General features: G+C 39.8%; 2 protein-coding genes across 2 annotated transcripts; one reads left to right on the top strand and one right to left on the bottom strand.

The window, feature by feature from the left end:
- Positions 1-10,527: 10,527 nt before the first annotated feature.
- On the bottom strand, positions 10,528-11,790 carry LOC129747333 (serine protease snake-like). The gene is made up of 4 exons (XM_055741488.1): positions 11,638-11,790; positions 11,543-11,563; positions 10,959-11,480; positions 10,528-10,902 (listed from the first exon to the last, which is right to left on the bottom strand). The coding sequence occupies exons 1-4, from the start codon at positions 11,711-11,713 to the stop codon at positions 10,583-10,585; spliced, it is 939 nt and encodes a 312-aa protein (XP_055597463.1). The 5' UTR covers positions 11,714-11,790; the 3' UTR covers positions 10,528-10,582.
- Positions 11,791-17,034: 5,244 nt separating this feature from the next.
- On the top strand, positions 17,035-18,416 carry LOC129747888 (serine protease snake-like). The gene is made up of 4 exons (XM_055742270.1): positions 17,035-17,292; positions 17,352-17,372; positions 17,436-17,960; positions 18,032-18,416. Exons 1-4 carry the CDS (start codon positions 17,217-17,219, stop codon positions 18,349-18,351), a joined length of 942 nt encoding a protein of 313 aa, XP_055598245.1. The 5' UTR covers positions 17,035-17,216; the 3' UTR covers positions 18,352-18,416.
- The last annotated feature ends 2,327 nt before the right edge of the window (positions 18,417-20,743 follow it).

Raw genomic sequence — 20,743 nt, 5'->3', positions numbered from 1 at the left:
TTGTTGCCGGTTTTAATAAGCTCTCGTTCCTCCCATCCGGGGCTCAATCTGACTCTTTGTGGCCACCAGCCATCACCGTCATTCAATTCAGGAGGAACGAACAAGGGAAAAAAGCAAGAAATATATCCAATCCATGAACCGTCGTCGTCGCCGACCGAACGAGGGTGTGGATTTGTAGCTCATTTCGAGCGACCGTCCCACAACAATCGGTGGTTAACCCAGGGATAAGCCAGCAGCGGAACAACGACGACGACGACGCCACGAGGTTTGCCCCGGTGTCAATTAATTATCAACAAGCAGATCATTTACACGTGTTAATGTGTTAATTAAGTGATAAAGGGACCGACGATAAATCAGTGTTTGTTCCCGGGGCCCCCGAAATAAGGCACGCGGGCGAGCGAAATACACACAGAGAACAACGACGATACGATACCGACTGGTTCAGCGATTCTGGGCTGGTGGCCCCCGGATGGATCACGGAATCTACATAGAGTGTCGTTGTCGTCTTCGTAGTCGCAAGGAGAAGCAGCAAACTGCCGCTTATAAACGATGTGATGATTTATATCACACCCGTCAGCTAATGAAAATTTGCTCTGGTAGATTCTCGCTCCGAATGCTGATGGGACAGATTTGAGCTGAGTTGTGGGAAATTGTTTGCCCGGGAAAGTTTATTAAATTTTCGTGTTCTAGGTGTGGTTCTGGGCAGTGTGATGTATTTTTGCTGACGAATTTGTAATAAGATTTATCTTGGCTCAATCGTTGTCAGATGATAGCTCTTAGAACTACAATAAATCCTCCTCAACTTATGTGAATTTTTAGCGAGTTGAATGTGATGTAGAGAAAAGCTACTATTTTTTTGTTTTTTCCTATTTTTTTCGTTTTTTTAAACCTACCAAAAATAAATTGACACATTGCGGAACAAGTACGAGATATCTCGTTTTTTTCACTTGCCACGATTGTGCTAGATATGGATGCCTAATTTAATTAATATAAAATTTGTAATGGAACTAAGTTCTACAGAATTGAACATATCACTTTCGGTAACTCAAACATACTAAATTTCTAGAATTTGGTCCATTGGTTTTTCAGATAAAGAATGCCGAAAGTTGGTGGTTCCAGGCTAAGATTTATTCGCGGTGAAAATATTAAAATTTGGATTTTTTAAGTATCACTTTGAATTCAATTTCAACAAAACGTCGAAGAAATCTAGGCTAAACCACCTGAAAAATTCATGAAAAATCGGGCATTCTGGTGGTTTAATGGAGAATTAAAACATTAAGATTTCCTTGACACTACAGACTTTCGCTCGAAAGTATAGTCAAACTTGCTTGCCAGTACAAGAAACGAACCATTGAATCGGTGCAGAGTTACTGGATCATTAATGTAGGCAGATTTTCATCACGAGTTGTTGTAGTATGAGGAGTATAATTTTTTTTTTTGATTCACTGAGCAATGGTTGGCAGCCAATACCTTTTGAAAGCTCGAGTGGTCAAATCTAAATCACAGATTGATTATTTAAGCCAAGTGAACATTTTTGTTGCTCAGTTTATCAATGAACATTGGATTTTTTCTATCTACATTTAGTTTTAGAGCTTTCGCTGTTATTCTGCACTTTTTTTTTGAATTTTCATGCTAGTTTCAAAATCTGTGTTTATCTGTCTGCTATTTTTAGTGCGCACGTTGAACACAGCACATTCAACATGTATTTTTCGCTTTCATCGGTTTGATTGCACGTCATTTCACCTAAATCTAAATGATTTTGGAAGTCTAACTGATATTCAATTAAATCCACAAGTTCTGCCTTTACTCCAACCTAGGGTTACCATACGTACTCTTTTAAGAGTACATGAGTACATCGAAATGAGCGTCATTGAGTAACTATGCAATAAACCCCCGAACAGTTATTAAAGAGCACAAAAGCTATATACTGAAATGCTTCGTAGCGCACACATCTAATATATCGTTTGTTTCTAGGAAATGTACGCGCCTAATTTTTTTGTTTAAATCAAGTATTTTATCGGGTTTGGTGTGGTTTGTCAGCATAATATGAAATACAAATTTTCCTTCGAATAAACCAAAAAGGAATATTCAGCCTCTGACTTTTCTCTGTTCATTAGTTGAAAAAAAATTGTGAGAAAATTTATAAGTAGGTCTCATAAACTTCATTCCTTAGCTTTCCAGGAATTTTTCTGGACGTTTTTGGGCCGAGAAAATTTGAGTATTTTACCCAAAAACCTCGGGTATTGAATTTTAAAATTGGTGTGGATTTTGGTTTGATTTTTTTGGATAAATCCTGAAAGTTTTTTCGATATCTGGGCAACCAGGCCGTACAGTGCTTTTTTCTTTTTTTTTTCTTTGAAAAACCATGCGATTTGGTATGCTAAGCTCCCAACAAATTAGGAGTATTTGAATGACTCCAAATAGCTATGTTTTTTTTTGTTTTATAAAGTTTTCTTTATTATTTTGGAACTTGTTTCCATTGTACTCTTTTTTGCATTGCAGGATATGGTAACACTCCAACCTAATTTTCAACAGTGCCTCGAAATTTTTCTTAAATGTTCCACAAATGCTTTGACAAAAGTCGAAAATCGTATCTCTTGGCTTTGTCAATCTTGATGTAGGATTGTATCGTTTCAGCTCAGTCAAAAATGCAGATCGTGCTGATAAATCATGTAGGTCAAAGTTCAATCGATCGACACATTCTTTGTGCACTCATCTGGACTCATACGTGTGGTAGGACTTAAAAGGTCTCACGTACTCAGCTACGATCTTTCCTGCAGCAAAAGTAAGCGGAGATACCATTCGGGGTGGTCGTGTCGGGATTCTAGCTTGGTAGTTTCTCAATCGGCCATGTCTTGGTGGTTAGAAATCCTGTGGAAGTGGTTGCTGTGACGGGCGCGAGTTACTTTGAAAGCGTTACCTAACCGGCACACGTTTCGGGGTCTTCCGTACCAGTCTGAAGTTGGCGATAGAGGAAAAGGAGAAGAAGGAAAAAAGGATAAAGCAGAATAATGGTCAAGGAAAAATTGAGAAAGAGGAAAAGGGTGAGATGTATAAGTGCATGAGCACAGCCTACCCCTTGATGTAGTATCATAGAGTGAAACCAAGGGGCACATCTGGCACACGAAGCCCAAAGTGCTTTTAGTGGGACGAACCCACTCACGGCAGCAAACACCCGGCTGTTATGGTTTGAAGTCAAATTTCCATCCTGTAAAAAAAAAATTCTTTGTGCACTAATGTGCTACACGCCCACCCTTATTTATTTACATAGTATTCCGTCTTACGACATAACTTGACGAACATAATTCCTAAAATTCACTCGGTTCATAGCAACCGTTCTCCAATTTCTCGGGCACCCCACGTTCGCCAGATCACGCTCCACTTGGTCTAACCACCTCGCTCGTTGCGCCCCCGCTCGTCTTGTTCCTACCGGATTCGTAGCGAACACCTGTTTCGCAGGACAGTCATCCGGCATTCTCGCAACATGTCCCGCCCAGCGTATCCGGCCAGCTTTCACCACCTTCTGGATACTGGGTTCGCCGTAGAGTCGCGCGAGCTCGTGGTTCATCCTTCGCCTCCACACTCCGTTCTCCTGTACGCCGCCAAAGATGGTTCTTAACACTCGTCGCTCAAATACTCCGAGTGTACGCAGGTCCTCCTCGAGCAATATCCATGTCTCGTGCCCGTAGAGAACAACCGGTCTAATAAGCGTCATATACAGGTTACACTTCGTGCGAGGGCTAAGTCTTCTCGACCGCAGTTGCTTGTGAAGTCCATAGTAGGCACGACTTCCGCTGATAATTCGCCTCCGGATCTCACGGCTGGTGTCATTGTCTGCGGTCACCAGTGAGCCGAGATAGACAAAGTCTTCGACTATCTCCAACTCGTCGCCGTCGATCGTGACCTTGTTATTACTGGACAAGCGGGTTCGGTCGGTCTCGGATCCGCAGGCCAGCATGTACTTCGTCTTGGACGTATTAATCATCAACCCAATCCTTCCTGCTTCGCGTTTCAGTTTGCGGTAGATTTCCCCCACCGCCGCAGATGATCTGCTGACTATATCAATGTCATCGGCAAAGCAGACAAGTTGACTGGATCTGTTGAAAATCGTGCCCCGCATTTCGCCCACCGCTCGTCGAATAACACCTTCGCACACACACGCCCACCCTGCTGTGTAGTTTATGCTAGCGAGTTGATTCGGATCACTGATGTCCTCTTCGGAGGACTCCATTACCTATGATTGGCGAATATAAGAACGATTTATCAAAATTATGTTCCTTATTTATATTGGATGCAAATATATCTACTGACATCTGCTTCTACGTTACCAATTTTTTTGGGAAACAACAGCTGGTTCATCACTACGGCTTTAAAGGCCATAATGAAATGCAGAGCAAACGAATGATTGTTTTTTATATTCATTTGTCGTATAGTTGCAAATAAGTGCTCTAAAAGCAATCCTGTAGCAAATTTCGTGTCCGGGGGAACTGAAAATTGTACTTATCTTGAAGTTCATCCCGAAGCATCGTAACAGCATTTGCATACAAAATCCATCTATCGATGAAGAAAGATCTTTCGGACTGCAGGGGTAAAGGTTTGAAAAAACTAAACCTGTAATAGTAATTTCATTTAATCCTGATCAAAATAGTTGATATTCAATAAGTCTACACACTTAACCTTTTCTCCTGTGGTCGGGACAATTTTGTCCTATATTTTCAACAGCTGGAAATCACAATACAATCTCAGGACAGCAAAACAGCTCAGGAAAACAACTGTCAAACTCACCTGTAGGTTCGAAACGGTTTTCTTCTGTAGTGTACGGGAAGTTGCGAGATTTTCCTGTAGACTCGAGACGGTTTCCTTTTGATATATGCATGGAATTAAGGGATTTGTTTTGCAGAAAATAAAACTTATTTCAATGAAACAGATTTATTACTTTGCTGAACGACGGTTTTTAACTAAGCTTGCCACTAGTCCTGATGTTTTTTCGTAGTTTTTCCGATAGCCGTTTTGCCTGAGAAAGGAAATGATAGACTGTTATTTTCCCAATCAGTTATGAATAATTTAATAAAATTTACCTACGTTTTCATCACGTCAATGTGGTTGATTCAAGCGGTTCTTTTTAGTCCAAACTCTGCCTGCGTATCTTTTGGAACAAACGGTTCCTCAGGCCTGGCTTTCAGCAACTCCAGTTTTTTGGCTGACCGACTACTTTGGCCAAAATTTATCATTTACATGATATAAGAAGGATAACAAATCGGAATTTTTTTTATTGATACATGAATAAATCATTTATGCTACAGATGATCTTTTCTTAAGAAAATAACAAAACTCATGGCTTACTTTTTTCACTGATTTTTCTAAAATAATCTGTTGTTTTTTGGCCGGTAAAGCAAAACTAGCAGCTAATTTTCCTTGTAATCTGCTTTCGACCTTCGTTGTAAAAATAAAAGACATACAGCGTCTTAGCCGATTTAGGCTTTGCAGACTGAATAAATGACGTGGGACAACTTAAGATTAACATTTAACACCCAGTACCGAGGTGGGAATCGAACCCATGCCATCAGTGGACCAGCGATTACCGTCTTACCACGCTAACCACTCGACCACCAAGACGTACAAACCTTAAACGCTTGAGTTTTAGTCCAAACTCTGCCTGCGTAGATAGAAAACGGTTGACAGCTACCGTGACTCAGGACGATTGTTCGAGTGCCTGTGCACTTGTAGGAATTTGATCCTGGATTTCAGGAGAAATCAGGCGTCCCGAGATACGGGAGGGTTTTCATTCGAGCTTCGTATAATTTCAACAAATACCTTGTGGTCCGGCGAACCAATATCCTGGAGAGAAAAATTGCATTTTTAGTGTGTACCTCAGCAAGAGATTTGCAGCCTTTATTAACAAAGCAAAGGTTTTTTAGATTTTCGACCATTTCTTTCAACTTCTGCAAATGAGGAGCGTTTGTTTGAAGCGGCAGAAAAAATACGGTGATAGATTTTGAAACCGTCACCCAAACTATACGCACGCAGAAATAGACAAATCGTTGAATGTGTCCAAATCAATCGAAAGCCGGGAGCGAAGTGACAAACAGAATAGTGGCTAGTGATTTCGAACGCAAACCCAACCTCTCCGTTCGAGATGTCGCAAATAAGTTGGGAATATCGTCTACAACCGTGCATGAAGCTTAAAAACGTTCCGGACTATCGACATATAAGAAGGTGATAGTATTTAGCGACTCGAAATCGAAATAATAAGCAAAACATTACGACATTGTCGACAAAGTTTTATTGCGTGGTAGTACTTACTACTTACTTACTTAATGATCCCGCGCCGATCCTCCGGTGCATAGGGCCGTGGTAAAAGACCTCCACTGTTGACGATCCGGAGCCAGCGTCTTCACCTGGTCCCAGTCAAGATTCTCGTCGACAGTTCGGATTTCAGCGGCTAGGCTTCGCCGCCACGAGTTTCTGGGTCTGCCTCTTCTTCGATGACCTTCTGGATTCCAATCTAGCGCCTCTCTACAAATCTCGTTTTCATCTTTTCGCAGTGTGTGCCCAATCCATCTCCACTTACGTTCCCGAATCTCGATTTCTAGCGCCTTTTGATGACACCGGCGATGTAGTTCCTCATTCGAGATCCAGTTGCCAGGCCACCAAGCGCGGATGATATTCCGCAGGCAGCGGTTTACAAATACTTGCAGTTTTCGCGTCGTTACCGCATATGTGCACCAAGTTTCGCACCCGTACAGCAATACGGATTTGACGTTTGAGTTGAAGATTCGGATTTTTGTTCGTAGAGAGATCTGGCGTGACCGCCAGATGTTTCGGAGACTCGCAAACGCAAATCGGGCCTTTCTGATCCGTGTTTCGATGTCTTTTCTGGTACCACCATCAGGCGTAATCTGGCTACCAAGATACTGGAAGCACTCCACTTTCTCAACTTGTTGCCCAGCTACCATGAAACTGGAGGGATTTCCTGTGTTGATCTCCATCGACTTGGTCTTTCCGACATTGACTTTGAGACCTGCTGCCTTGGAACTTTCGGTGAGGTCGTCGAGTTTGCTCTGCATATCTGGTTGTGTTTGGGCGAGCAAAACAATATCGTCTGCCAGGTCAAGGTCGTTCAGTTGCTCCATTGTTGTAGGATTCCATGGCAATCCTCGGTTCGGTGCACAGTCAATCGATCCAATCAGAATCTCATCCATTACGATTAGAAAAAGTAGCGGTGATAGAATACATCCTTGTCTCACTCCAGCAGTTACCGGGATTGGTTCGGACAAGACCCCGTCGTGCAAGACCTTGCACGAAAATGCCTCATACTGTGCTTCGATGAGATGGACTAGTTTCTCTGGGACCCCTCGTCGCCTTAGAGCCGCCCAGATGTTTTCATGGTTGAGTCGGTCGAATGCTTTTTCGAAATCAACGAACACCAGCAGAAGAGAGTCCTGGAATTCGTTGATTTGTTCCAGTATGATTCGTAGCGTTGTGATGTGGTCCACACATGATCGTCCGGATCGGAATCCAGCTTGTTGCCGTCGGAGTGTAGCGTCGATTTTCTCCTGGATCCTGTTCAGGATCACTTTGCAGAGTACTTTGAGGGTTGTACAGATCAACGTTATGCCTCGCCAGTTACCGCACTCTGTCAGGTCTCCTTTCTTCGGGACCTTTACGAGGATACCCTGCATCCAGTCGGCCGGGAATGTTGCAGTATCCCAGATGTCAGCGAAAAGACGGTGCAACATTTGTGCTGATAGGGCAGGGTCGGCTTTCAGCATTTCAGCAGGGATGCAATCGATCCCAGGTGCTTTGTTGGATTTCATGGTTTTGATTGCCGCTTCTATTTCAGCCAGCGAAGGCGCTTCCGAGTTGACGCCATTTATGCGACTTACTGTTGGCGCTTCGAGCTGCAGATTCTGTTGGCCATCACTATTCGTGACTCGGAAGAGTTGTTCGAAGTGCTCAGTCCATCGTTTGAGCTGATCTGTTCGATCGGTCAATAACTGACCTGCTCGGTCTTTTAGCGGCATTCTTGCATTAGTCCTTGCACCACTGAGGCGGCGAGAAATGTCATAAAGTAATCGGATATCTCCATTGGCGGCGGCTCTTTCCCCCTCTTCGGCTAGGGAGTTTGTCCAGGCTCTCTTGTCTCGTCTACAAGCTCGTTTAACTGCCTTTTCCAGCTCCGCATATCGTAAGCGGGCGGCTGCTTTGGCTGACCCGGTACATGCCTGCTCAATTCCGACTTTCGCCTTTCTCCGATCATCGACCATCCTCCAAGTTTCATCCGACATCCATTCACTCCTTCTTCCACAAACTTTACCGAGAGTACCATGGCTCGTCGTGATAAAGGCATTCTTGATTCCACACCACTGTTCTTCGACTGTTCCGTCTGTCGGCAGCTCCGAGGCTCGGGATTCTAGCTGTTCAACGTATGCCCTTTTCACCTCTGGATTCTCCAACCGGCGGACGTCGTATCGACACCCGACTTTCTCCTCGCGCCGTTGGACACGCGCAACTCTCAGTCGTATCTCGCCAAGGACGAGGTGATGGTCAGATGCAATGTCTGCGCTTCGCTTGTTGCGGACATCAAGAAGGCTCCTTCTCCATTTTCGGCTGATGCAGATGTGGTCAATTTGATTTTCTGTTCGGCCATCTCGGGATACCCAAGTGACCTTATGTGCTGGTCGATGGGGGAAGAGCGATCCACCGATCACCATGTTGTTGTTGCCACAAAATTCTACAAACAGCTCTCCGTTTTCGCTCATCTGTCCTAGGCCATGGCGCCCCATGATGCGCTCAAGGTCCTGATTGTCGGATCCAATCTTTGCGTTGAAGTCGCCCAAATGGATTTGAATGTCACCCTTCGGAATTCTCTCAACCACGCTGTTCAGTTGACTGTAAAACTGCTCTTTCTCCTGCAAGTCGGCAACGTCAGTTGGCGCATAACACTGGACCATTGTAAGGTTTCTAACCCGTGTTCTGAATCTGGCTACGATTATTCTTTCGTTTATCGGTTCCCATCTAATGAGGGCCGCGTAGGCCTGCGGGCTTAACAGGAAACCAACTCCTCGTTCCCGAGTAGCATGTTCTCCTCGTATGCCAGAGTAAAGCAGGACTTGCCCGGATTGTGTCTTGTGTTCTCCAGTATTAGGCCAACGGACTTCGCTCAGTCCCAGAATTTCAAGCTTGAGGCGGCTAGCCTCTCTAGCAAGTTGTTCCAGTTTGCCTTGTTGGGCAAGGGTTAAAACATTCCAAGTTCCAATTCGTGTCCGTGTTTTCATGCTAAAAGTCGTCGCCAAAGTTCCAGGTCGGTCATTTCTTTCGGGTTCCGTAACAATTTCAAATCGGGAGCAGTAGGTTGTTAGCCTAAAGTCCCTATCCCGCGATGGGGCTGCCATCTTGGACTTAGCTGGCGGGAGCCGCATTTCATAAGTTCAGCCGCTCGCTGCGAGACAGACGCTGCTTGAGCCGCCCCTGACCTGGAGAACAGACGCTCGGTTGTTGTTGCACGCCGCCCCTGACCTGGGGAACAGACGCGTGCGGCCACCTTCTCAGTCTGCATGCGACCAAAGCATCCACCGGGGTTGGGTACCCGATCTCCGCTTAGGTTACTCGCACCCCAGCCGGCACCGCGGGGAGGTAGAGATAGGAGTTGTGAATAAGAGGTGATATGACCACTATGGGGTCTCGTGTTGCACATTATCCACCGTTTACCAGCCAGTGGTAGTGGACGATGAAAATTATTTCAAGGCAGACTTCCAGCTTCCTGAAAAAGAGTATTATAGAGCAACCAAAAGGGGAAAGGTGGCAGACATTTTCAAGCATATTTGAAACTTTCAAAATCTACCAAAAATTATCACGTTTGGGAAGCTATCTGTATAAAGCGACACTTTCGTTGCCACTTGAACCGTCACTCAGGAAATTTTCGTAAAAGAGTGTCTTCAAGAGCGTTTACTGCCTTTTAAAAAAAAATCATGAGTTGTCTGTGCTGTTTAGGTCGGATTCGGCATTCTACCATTATAAAAAAAAGGCATGAAGGGGTATGCCGCTAACAACATTCAGGTTGTGCCCAAGGATATGAACCCTCCCAATACACCAGAACTTCGTTAAATCGAAAAATATTGGGCGGTAGTTAAACCTTAAGAAGACCCTAAAAACTGTTAGCAGCGAGGAGCAGTTCAAAGCAAACTGGCGTTCTGCGGCGAAGAAAGTGGATAAGATATCTGTACAAAATTGATAGCAGGCGTCAAACGAAGGCTCGCCAACTTGGACTACGTCGACCGGAATCTTAACTGAGTATGTTTTCCGTCATTTATACATATTGAACTTAAAAAATGATACTTTGATTTTTAAATAAACAAATAATCTATTTACACGCAATTTAGTTGATCCGATCACCGTTTATGCACTTAGACAGAGTATACTATATGTGTGTCTTCCTGAGCTTTTGTGGCTTGGGATCGAGTTCTCTCTAGTGAAAACGTATTCTTTACTCAAAGATTTCGAAATTAGTTTATTACTTTGTATGATTCGTTAAGCAAAAAATCTACACTTTTCAAGGTCGCCATTTTTCATTGAGGCTGAATCATTTCCAAACTTCGCTTTCTATCCAATCAATGTAGCTGGAGACACGAGTATAGACGCCAGGTGCTAAACCGCAACCGCTACCGGTCGAAGTGATTCCTATAACGTGATACATACAGCCTTTGGGATCCGTGAGAACCTGTACCGGACCACCGGAATCTCCTTGACAAGTATCTTTATTTCCTTCATGGCTACCGATACATATTTGGTTGTCTATTAATCCTTTCTTGAACTTTTTATGACCTCGGTACTGATCCTCACATTTCTGCGTATCCAACAGATCAAGCCCCACTTTGTGCAATACATCAGTTTGGTTTGCAGCTGTAATTGAAAATTGTTAATTACATCGTCTTATATTTTATTTCAAGTTCATGTACCAGCAAAAGTGGTATGTCCATAGCCAGTTGCAACAACCTTAGTAAAATTGAAACTTGATCCCGTCCAAAGACAAGCCGGTCTAATGTGTTTGACGAAGTTTACCTTGTGCTCCAGCTTAACCAGAGCGATATCGTTGTACGAAGCACCGAATTTGTACGCTGGATGAAGAATTACGTCGTCAACAGAAAAATCTGCATGTAGTCTATCTTCATCCGATAGGACGTGCTCCCCCAACCGTACAATTGCAGGCGATTCCATGATACAGTGGGCAGCCGTTAGCACAAACCAATCGCTTATCAATGTTCCACCGCAAAGGAACTGGTATTCATCTTCATCATCTTCCCGGGGCCATCCCAGAAGTGCATGATGCGGAAATTCATGGGGCTTGGCAGCTTCTCCTCCGACTATCAACTCCACGGTTTTCGAACAGTTGTAACTCAGATGTCCCAGTGGCTTGGGGTTAAGAATCAACGGGATGGTCGACTTTTTGTTGAAAGTTTTTGCTCGATATTCTTCACATTCTGCAAATTTCAAACCTTGATTGGTGCAGGCACCAGCGAAAGACTCAAAATAGCGTACTTACTTATTTCGGAAATACGTTGACCTGCAAGAAAAAAAAACATTAAAAATATCAAAATGAATAACAGCTAGAAAATCATTCATAATATGACGTCTTACCTTGAACTTGCGAACAAAACACAAACACCGCCGCTAGCAGTAGAAAACCGGAATCGAGAAAGGGTGATGAGTTCATTTCGATTGACGGAGAAGCTCTTGTGTGGTTTGGAAGATGATCCGCGCGCGAATGATGCGATGATAGTGGATCCGAATGGAATGGATTCAGCGTTTCAGCGTTTGTGTGTTGATTAGCTGAGCAGAGGATCACAGTGCGGGTCAGTCAGACGCAAGCTTTCGCCAAAAAGCTTAAAAAAAATTCGGAAAACCCCAACGAAATGAGTTGTGATATGATAAGCGTGCGTAAAAATAAAAAAAAACAAGTCCGCTTATTTCTCGGTCGATTTCCAATTCGAATAAAAAAGCATCCAATTTAAAGTCAATTTTGTCATTTTTGTCATTTTTGTAATTTTTGTCATTTTTGTCATTTTTGTCATTTTTTTTTGTCATATTTGTTAATTTTATATTTTTTTTCACGTTTGTCATTTTTGTTATTTTAATTTGATATTTATTTTTTATATTTGTTTGCCATTATCAAAGCGTTTGAATAAAAATTTTTGTCAGTTCATTTGTGTCATTTTTGTCATTTTTGTCATTTTTTCCATTTTTCCCATTTCTGTCATTTTTCCCATTTTTCCCATTTCTGTCATTTTTGTCATTTTTGTCACTTTTGTCACTTTTGTCATTTTTGTCATTTGAGGATTTTTATTTATTATCTGACAATTTGCGCCGGGGGTCTTCAGATTTTCCCCAAAATTGAAAATTTGGTTCATTTTTGCGACTTAAAAACACATGTATTTTTTCAGATTCCAGACATTTTTATTTTTTGAGTTAGCTTCGGTTAGATTTTTTTGTAAATAAAAAATAACCATTTTTCAAAGCTACATAACTCTGTTGTTTCTCAACGGAAATTATAAAATAGCACATCAAAATGCATTGAAATTTTATCAGCTTTCCAAATAGAATAGTTGAAAAAAATTAAATAATGACCTTCAACATGAAAAGTTGTAAATAAACTTTAAATGGCGTCTAAAAGTACCGTCTGCACCACCAAATATTTTGCAAAAAATACCATTTTATAGCTCGATTTATGATGCAACTTTCATCTGAAGACACCAAAGTGGGTCATTAACACCTTGAAGAGTTATGAAAGAAATAATGACAATAAATCTCTTTTTTTGCATCGAAAACAAACAATGGTGGAACAACTGCACTCACATATGGAGATAGCAAGCACTTCTAACAACATGGAAACAAAAGAACTTACCAAACCAGGTAAAAAACACTACTTTTTCGTGCTTTGTAGAGTGTTTGCAGCAAAACTGACTTTAAATTTTAACCAAAATTCTGAGTATCGTATTGTTTATGTGATATAACTAATAATGGGAATGTTGCTTTTACAACCTGGTCATATACTATATAACTTATTAATTTTTCGATCAAAGATCATTGTGAAGCATAATCAATGCCAATAGTAGAAGGTTCAGTCCCTGTGTTTGGGATCACAAAAATGTGATTAAAAAATGAAATATAGACGTGCTTTACATAGTTTTTATATCGGGAGCTAAGCACTGGACACCAAAATCCTTTCCCATTGATCAAAAAAGTATGAGAAAGTGGCACAAATGTTGTAGAAATAATCAAAGAGCCCAGCCCAGGCTGAAAAATGATGAATATATGATACTGTTACCGTATTCGTATTCTACATTCGCCCAGTTTTGAGGTTTACCATACTACATAATTCGGCGTCAGTGTTTTGCTACCTCGATCGCTCACACACGAATCTTCAGTGTTCCACCGTCCATTTTAAATCAAATCTGGGGAATTACGGATGCAAAACTTAGCGCATAAACTTCTAAAAATGACAGTAAAATGTGCATAACTTGTTGTGACCTGGTGCAAAACTGGGTATAAACGAATACGTTATTAGATTTTTGGATATAACATGAAGTCAGTTAAGCTGCAACAATCTACCGCCCCTTCTTTCATAACAGTCCCATGTACAAAAATAAGCAAGCGAGACAATCAGCTTTTTCTGTTTTGGAATATATTTTTAAATTGTGACCACCACTTTTAGCATAAACGAAAATCATTTCTAGGTTGTCATAATAAATCGTTAGACCTGAAATTTTCGAAATTGGGTTATTGGTAAGGTCGAGAGCACCATTTTTATTCATTATGGGACTGTTAATCGACCATATTTGAAACCTTTTTCGAATTTACTAGCATAACAGTCCCATACAAAATATATTTTTCTCACCAAGCTACTTTCTAAGACTTCAATTTGATCATTTTTGAACTTCTAAATGCAATTGTCAGAAAAAGAAACATAATTTTGCAAAAAAATATCATGAATTCCACATTGTAAATTGAATCTTTTTACGATTTTTGATTGCATCCGATAGTTTTTCGCTCAGGAAGTCATTCCTAAAAAAGTCAGACCTGCCTTCGAAAACTAGTGTGCATCATTCGACATCAAGTGAGTTAAAAAAATGTTTAAATGATTCAAAGCAATAAACCAAAGACTATTTCGCCGAAAGAAACATTGAAAAGTAACCAAATCCGTGGTATTTCACATATGGGACTGTTATTCAGGTATATTTCATATAGGACAGCCACGAATTGATATTTTTTATCGAAATTTCTAGAACAAAACCTCTTTTTTAGTCTTTTATGTTGAAGCCTTATGTTGACCTAAAATGACGAAAATTCATATGAGACTGTTAAGCGAATAGGGGCAGTCTGAAAAGGACGAAAAAATAATGTTTTTTACCAGCTTTGATAAGTTCTTTTGTTTCCATGTTGTTGGAAGTGCTTGCTATCTCCATATGTGAGTGCAGTTGTTCGACCATTGTTTGTTTTCGATGCAAAAAAAGAGATTTATGGTCATTATTTCTTTCATAACTCTTCAAGGTGTTAATGGCCCACTTTGGTGTCTTCAGATGAAAGTTGCATCATAAATCGAGCTATACAATGGTATTTTTTGCAAAATATTTGATGGTGCAGACGGTACTTTTAGACGCCATTTAAAGTTTATTTACAACTTTTCATGTTGAAGGTCATTATTTAATTTTTTTCAACTATTCTATTTGGAAAGCTGATAAAATTTCAATGCATTTTGATGTGCTATTTTATAATTTCCGTTGAGAAACAACAGAGTTATGTAGCTTTGAAAAATGGTTATTTTTAATTTACAAAAAAATCTAACCGAAGCTAACTCAAAAAATAAAAATGTTAGGAATCTGAAAAAATACATGTGTTTTTAAGTCGCAAAAATGAACCAAATTTTCAATTTTGGGGAAAATCTGAAGACCCCCGGCGCAAACCCGTCAGATAATAAAAAAAAATCCCCATTTTTGTCATTTTTGTCATTTTTGTCATTTTTGTCATTTTTGTCATTTTTGTCATTTTTGTCATTTTTGTCATTTTTGTCATTTTTGTCATTTTTGTCATTTTTGTCATTTTTGTCATTTTTGTCATTTTTGTCATTTTTGTCATTTTTGTCATTTTTGTCATTTTTGTCATTTTTGTCATTTTTGTCATTTTTGTCATTTTTGTCATTTTTGTCATTTTTGTCATTTTTGTCATTTTTGTCATTTTTTTTTTGTCATTTTTGTCATTTTTGTCATTTTTGTCATTTTTGTCATTTTTGTCATTTTTGTCATTTTTGTCATTTTTGTCATTTTTGTCATTTTTGTCATTTTTGTCATTTTAGTCATTTTTGTCATTTTTGTCATTTTTGTCATTTTTGTCATTTCTGTCATTTTTGTCATTTTTGTCATTTTTGTCATTTTTGTCATTTTTGTCATTTTTGTCATTTTTGTCATTTTTGTCATTTTTGTCATTTTTGTCATTTTTGTCATTTTTGTCATTTTTGTCATTTTTGTCATTTTTGTCATTTTTGTCATTTTTGTCATTTTTGTCATTTTTGTCATTTTTGTCATTTTTGTCATTTTTGTCATTTTTGTCATTTTTGTCATTTTTGTCATTTTTGTCATTTTTGTCATTTTTGTCATTTTTGTCATTTTTGTCATTTTTGTCATTTTTGTCATTTTTGTCATTTTTTTTTTGTCATTTTTGTCATTTTTGTCATTTTTGTCATTTTTGTCATTTTTGTCATTTTTGTCATTTTTGTCATTTTTGTCATTTTTGTCATTTTTGTCATTTTAGTCATTTTTGTCATTTTTGTCATTTTTGTCATTTTTGTCATTTTTGTCATTTTTGTCATTTTTGTCATTTTTGTCATTTTTGTCATTTTTGTCATTTTTGTCATTTTTGTCATTTTTGTCATTTTTGTCATTTTTGTCATTTTTGTCATTTTTGTCATTTTTGTCATTTTTGTCATTTTTGTCATTTTTGTCATTTTTGTCATTTTTGTCATTTGTCATGTAATTTTTGTAATTTTTGTAATTTTTGTAATTTTTGTAATTTTTGTAATTTTTGTCATTTTTGTCATTTTTGTCATTTTTGTCATTTTTGTCATTTTTGTCATTTTTGTCATTTTTGTCATTTTTGTCATTTTTGTCATTTTTGTCATTTTTGTCATTTTTGTCATTTTTGTCATTTTTGTCATTTTTGTCATTTTTGTCATTTTTGTCATTTTTGTCATTTTTGTCATTTTTGTCATTTTTGTCATTTTTGTCATTTTTGTCATTTTTGTCATTTTTGTCATTTTTGTCATTTTTGTCATTTTTGTCATTTTTGTCATTTTTGTCATTTTTGTCATTTTTATAATTTCTGTCATTTTTGTCATTTTTGTCATTTTTGTCATTTTTGTCATTTTTGTCATTTTTGTCATTCCTGTCATTTTTTTCATTTTTACATATTTCGTCATTTTTGTTATTTTGACAATTTCTGTTCATTTTTGTCGTTTCAGCTATTATTGTAATTTCCGTCATTTGCGTTATTTTTGTCATTTCCGTCATTTTTGTCATTTTGTCAATTTATTTTCATTTTTGTCATTCCAGTAGTTTCGGTCATTTATGTTATTTGTCATTTTTATAAGTTTCGTCATTTTGTCAATTTTTGTTTATTTCTGTCATTTCTGTCTTTTTGTCATTTGTGTCATTTTTGTTATTCCTATCACTTTTGTCATTTAAGTCATTTTGGTTCCATTTAAAGCGTTTGAATAATCAGTTTTTTTTTCAAAACTTTGTCAAAGACTGCAAGCTGATTTGATGAGCACGTTAAAAGATACAAAAGATTTCAATTTGCTGTTTTTCCTGGACTGTACACTTCAAATTATGTACAGCTAGATTGGTGTTCTGTACCACTGTGCGTGCATTGATAGTAGACGAGTTGGTCACAGGAATGTGAAGTTAACAAATTCTTCAACGTTGTCAAGTCCACCTGACCTAGGCTAAACCAGCAAACCCATGTTTCTACCTTTTTTTTTCTTAATTCGAAACAGATGAAACAGTAATCTTCCTCTTTGCATATGGTAATCATTCCGGACTTGATTTCGCTTGGGTTCTCGGGCTTGCCTTCGAAAGGTAAGACGAAGAGTTTCTGTTTGGATTCTATCGTCGCATTTGCATAGCGATCGTCTTCCGAGGCGCTAGCCTTAGTTCTTGTCAATCGAAATGAGACAACGAGCTCTCCAGTCCGGTTTTCTGCCGTTTTTAGCGGTGTTCGTGTTTGGTGTTTGGCAAGTTCAAGGTAAGGCGTGACATTCTTCCGCTGTAATTCAAAGGAATAATAAAACATTGTTTTTTTAGGTGAACGTATTTCCGAAATAAGTAAGTGCAAAATTTTGAGTATTTTTTTCAGTTCCTACATCAATTACGGGTTTAATTTTTCAGAATGTAAAGAATATCAAGCAAAAACTTACCTAAAGCAAGCAACAATATGGTTGACCCTCAACCCCAGGCCACTGGAGCATCTGAGTTACAACTGTTCGAAAACCGTGGAATTAATAGTCGGAGGAGAAGCTGCAAAGCCCCATGAATTTCCACATCATGCTATAATAGGGTGGCCCCGAGAAGATGATTCGGATGAATATGAATTTCGTTGTGGAGGAACATTGATAAGCGATTGGTTTGTCCTCACGGCTGCTCACTGTTTTAACGAAGATCGCCAGCCCGAAATTGTTCGATTGGGGGAACATAACCTGGCGGATGATGATAAATTCCATGCGGATTTCCCTATAGCCGATATCATATTGCACAATGATTACAATTCTAGTCGATCCTACTATGATATTGCCCTGATTAAGCTGGAGCATAAGGTTAACTTCGTCAAAAGCATTAGACCGGCTTGTCTTTGGACGGGAACAAGTTTCAACTTCACGAAGGTGGTAGCAACTGGATTTGGACTAGACAGTTTTGGTGAGATGTGACGTACACCGTAACCTTAAGAATGACACAAAAGTAGCTCACTGCACTTTCTTCAATTGTAGCTGGTGACCCCAACGATGTGTTGCAAAAAGTCGAACTCGACGTGATGGAAACGGAGAGATGTGTTACTCAGTACAGAGGCGATAGGAAATTCAAGAGCGGTATAATGGACAGCCAAATTTGCATCGGTAGCCACCGGAGAAATAAAGATACTTGCCAAGGAGACTCCGGCGGTCCGGTACAGGTTGTCACCGATGAAAAAGGGTGCATGTATCACGTTGTGGGGATTACTTCGACTGGTGGAAACTGCGGTTCTGGGTCATCGATCTACACTCGCGTATCCAGCTTCGTCGACTGGATAGAAAACCTCGTTTGGAATTAGTTGGGCATATTAATCCCATCCCGGTTTCGAGATGACATGGTTTTTGATAATAAATATTTTTTGAATGGGGAAACAAATTTTTTCATGAAAAAATCACCAGAGATTTACTGAAAACAAAAAAAAAAGATATTTGGAATTTCAATATTCCTTGGTTCTTGAAGTACATTTCATTGGAAGCTTTCGACACATCTGCTCGCGCTCGTGCTGATTTTGATGTGATGAATCAAGTTTTAGCTGAAATTGACTGGACGATTCCCCAAAGATGCACCAGTGTAGATGTAATTGTAAACACATTCTGCGCAATTATGGATGACGTTTTTGATAAATCTGTGCCTATGGCCCGTCCTTCTCTTCGACCTCCTTGGACTAATGCTCGTTTGAAACGTCTAAAACAGCTTCGTTCAAAATTGCTGCGAAAATTTACTAACTCCAGGTGTCCTTTAATTAAACTGCAACTAAACAACGCTGTGGATCGTACTCAGAGTGAGCTTCGCCGCAATCCAAAAAAAGTTTTGTAAATTCGTAAATACCAAACGGAAGGAATCTGGTCTGCCTGCGCAGCTGCATTTAGATGATAGAACTGCCGTATCACCTGCTGAAAAATGTAATCTGTTTGCGGAGCACTTCTCCAGAGTATTCTCAATACAATCGCCAACCGCAGATCAAATTAACGCAGCCATCAGACGATTGCCCATGGATGTGCTAAACCTTGACGTGTTTGTTATAAGTGAGGAAATGGTTTCAGAGTCTATTAGGAATCTTAAGTACTCTACTTCAGCTGGACAGGATGGAATACCTGCTTGCGTGTTAAAAAAGTGCCTCCCTCGACTGTTGAAGCCTCTAACCTATATTTTCAATCAGTCCATTGGACTGCAGCAATTTCCTGCCATGTGGAAAAAATCTTTTATGAGCCCAATCTTCAAAAAAGGTGATAAGCAAGAGGTGCGCAATTACCGAGGTGTCACATCGCTAGCTGCCTGCTCGAAGGTCTTAGAGAGAATTGTCAATGATGTCATGTTTTCAGCTTGTCTTAATTGGATCTCAGACAATCAGCACGGATTTTTTCCGAAACGCTCGGTAACATCAAACTTGGCAGTGTTCACATCATTCTGTATATCCAATATGGATGGTGGCAAGCAAGTTGACGCTATCTACACGGACATTACTGCTGCATTCGATTCAGTTAATCACGTGATTCTGCTTCCAAAGTTGCAACGTTTGGGATTCTCCGAAAGACTATGTGCATGGATCAGAAGCTACCTAACTAATCGTCGTATAGCCGTTAAAATTGGATCATCAGAATCTGTAGATTTCATCCCAACTTCAGGGGTACCACAAGGTAGTAACTTGGGCCCGCTATTGTTCACACTATTCTGCAACGACATAAATTTGCTGCTTGTTGGATGCGGAGTACTCCTGTACGCAGACGATTTGAAAATTTTTCTGGCCATAAACAGTTTATCCGATTGTCATATATTACAGCAATTTATCGATACCGTAGTAAATTGGTGCGCTGGAAACCTACTAGTTTTGAGCATTTCTAAGTGCTGTATCACATTCGGACGGAAGAAAAATCCTTTCATGTACGACTATAACATACAAGGCGAAGTTTTAGAACGTGTAAATCAAATAAAGGACCTGGGCATTGTTTTGGACAGTCACCTGACTTTCAAACGTCATTACTGTGTCACACTTGAAAAGGCCATCCGAATGCTGGGATTCATCATACGTTTGAGTAAAGAATTTACAGATCCTATCTGCTTGCGAGCTCTGTATTGCTGTCTGGTGCGTTCAATTTTAGAATCTGCAAGCCTGGTGTGGTGGCCTTATGAAACTGTATGGGTAGCGCGTTTTGAAGCGATTCAACGTAAATTCGTCCGTTACGCTCTTCGTGAGCTGCCTTGGGAGAACCCTTTAAACCGGCCACCGTATGCACAACGTTGTGCTCTGCTTGGGCTACAGACGCTGTCAAATCGTCATACCATCGGTCAATCACTGTTCGTGGCAAAGATTCTTCGCAATGAAATCGACTGTTCCTGGATATTATCTCGTTGCAATATATATGCACCAGAAAGAGCTCTCCGACATCGTGACTGGCTTTCACTGGTTACAAGAAGTACGCGCTATGGCAACAACGACCCCTTACGTTCCGCAAAAATAAGCTTCTTGCGCTACTACGCTCTGTTTGATTTTAATGTCTCAACCAGAGCTGGTAATGGTGACTGTTAACGACTGTCATTTAACGAAAATGCCAGCTAGATCGAAATCATTATCATTTCTTGAACCCAAAGCATGCCATCATAACATGTGGTTTATCAGTCTAGAGCGTTTTTGTTGATAATTTCGACCCATACCCAACCAAGGTGCGTATATATTCAGGAGGTGTTCCCAA

This window comes from Uranotaenia lowii, chromosome 2 (genome assembly GCF_029784155.1).
Source record: "Uranotaenia lowii strain MFRU-FL chromosome 2, ASM2978415v1, whole genome shotgun sequence".
In the NCBI taxonomy this organism is placed as follows: domain Eukaryota; kingdom Metazoa; phylum Arthropoda; class Insecta; order Diptera; family Culicidae; genus Uranotaenia; species Uranotaenia lowii.
The sequence above is the reverse complement of the archived record's forward strand: the minus strand, read 5'-3'. Positions and strand labels throughout refer to the sequence as shown.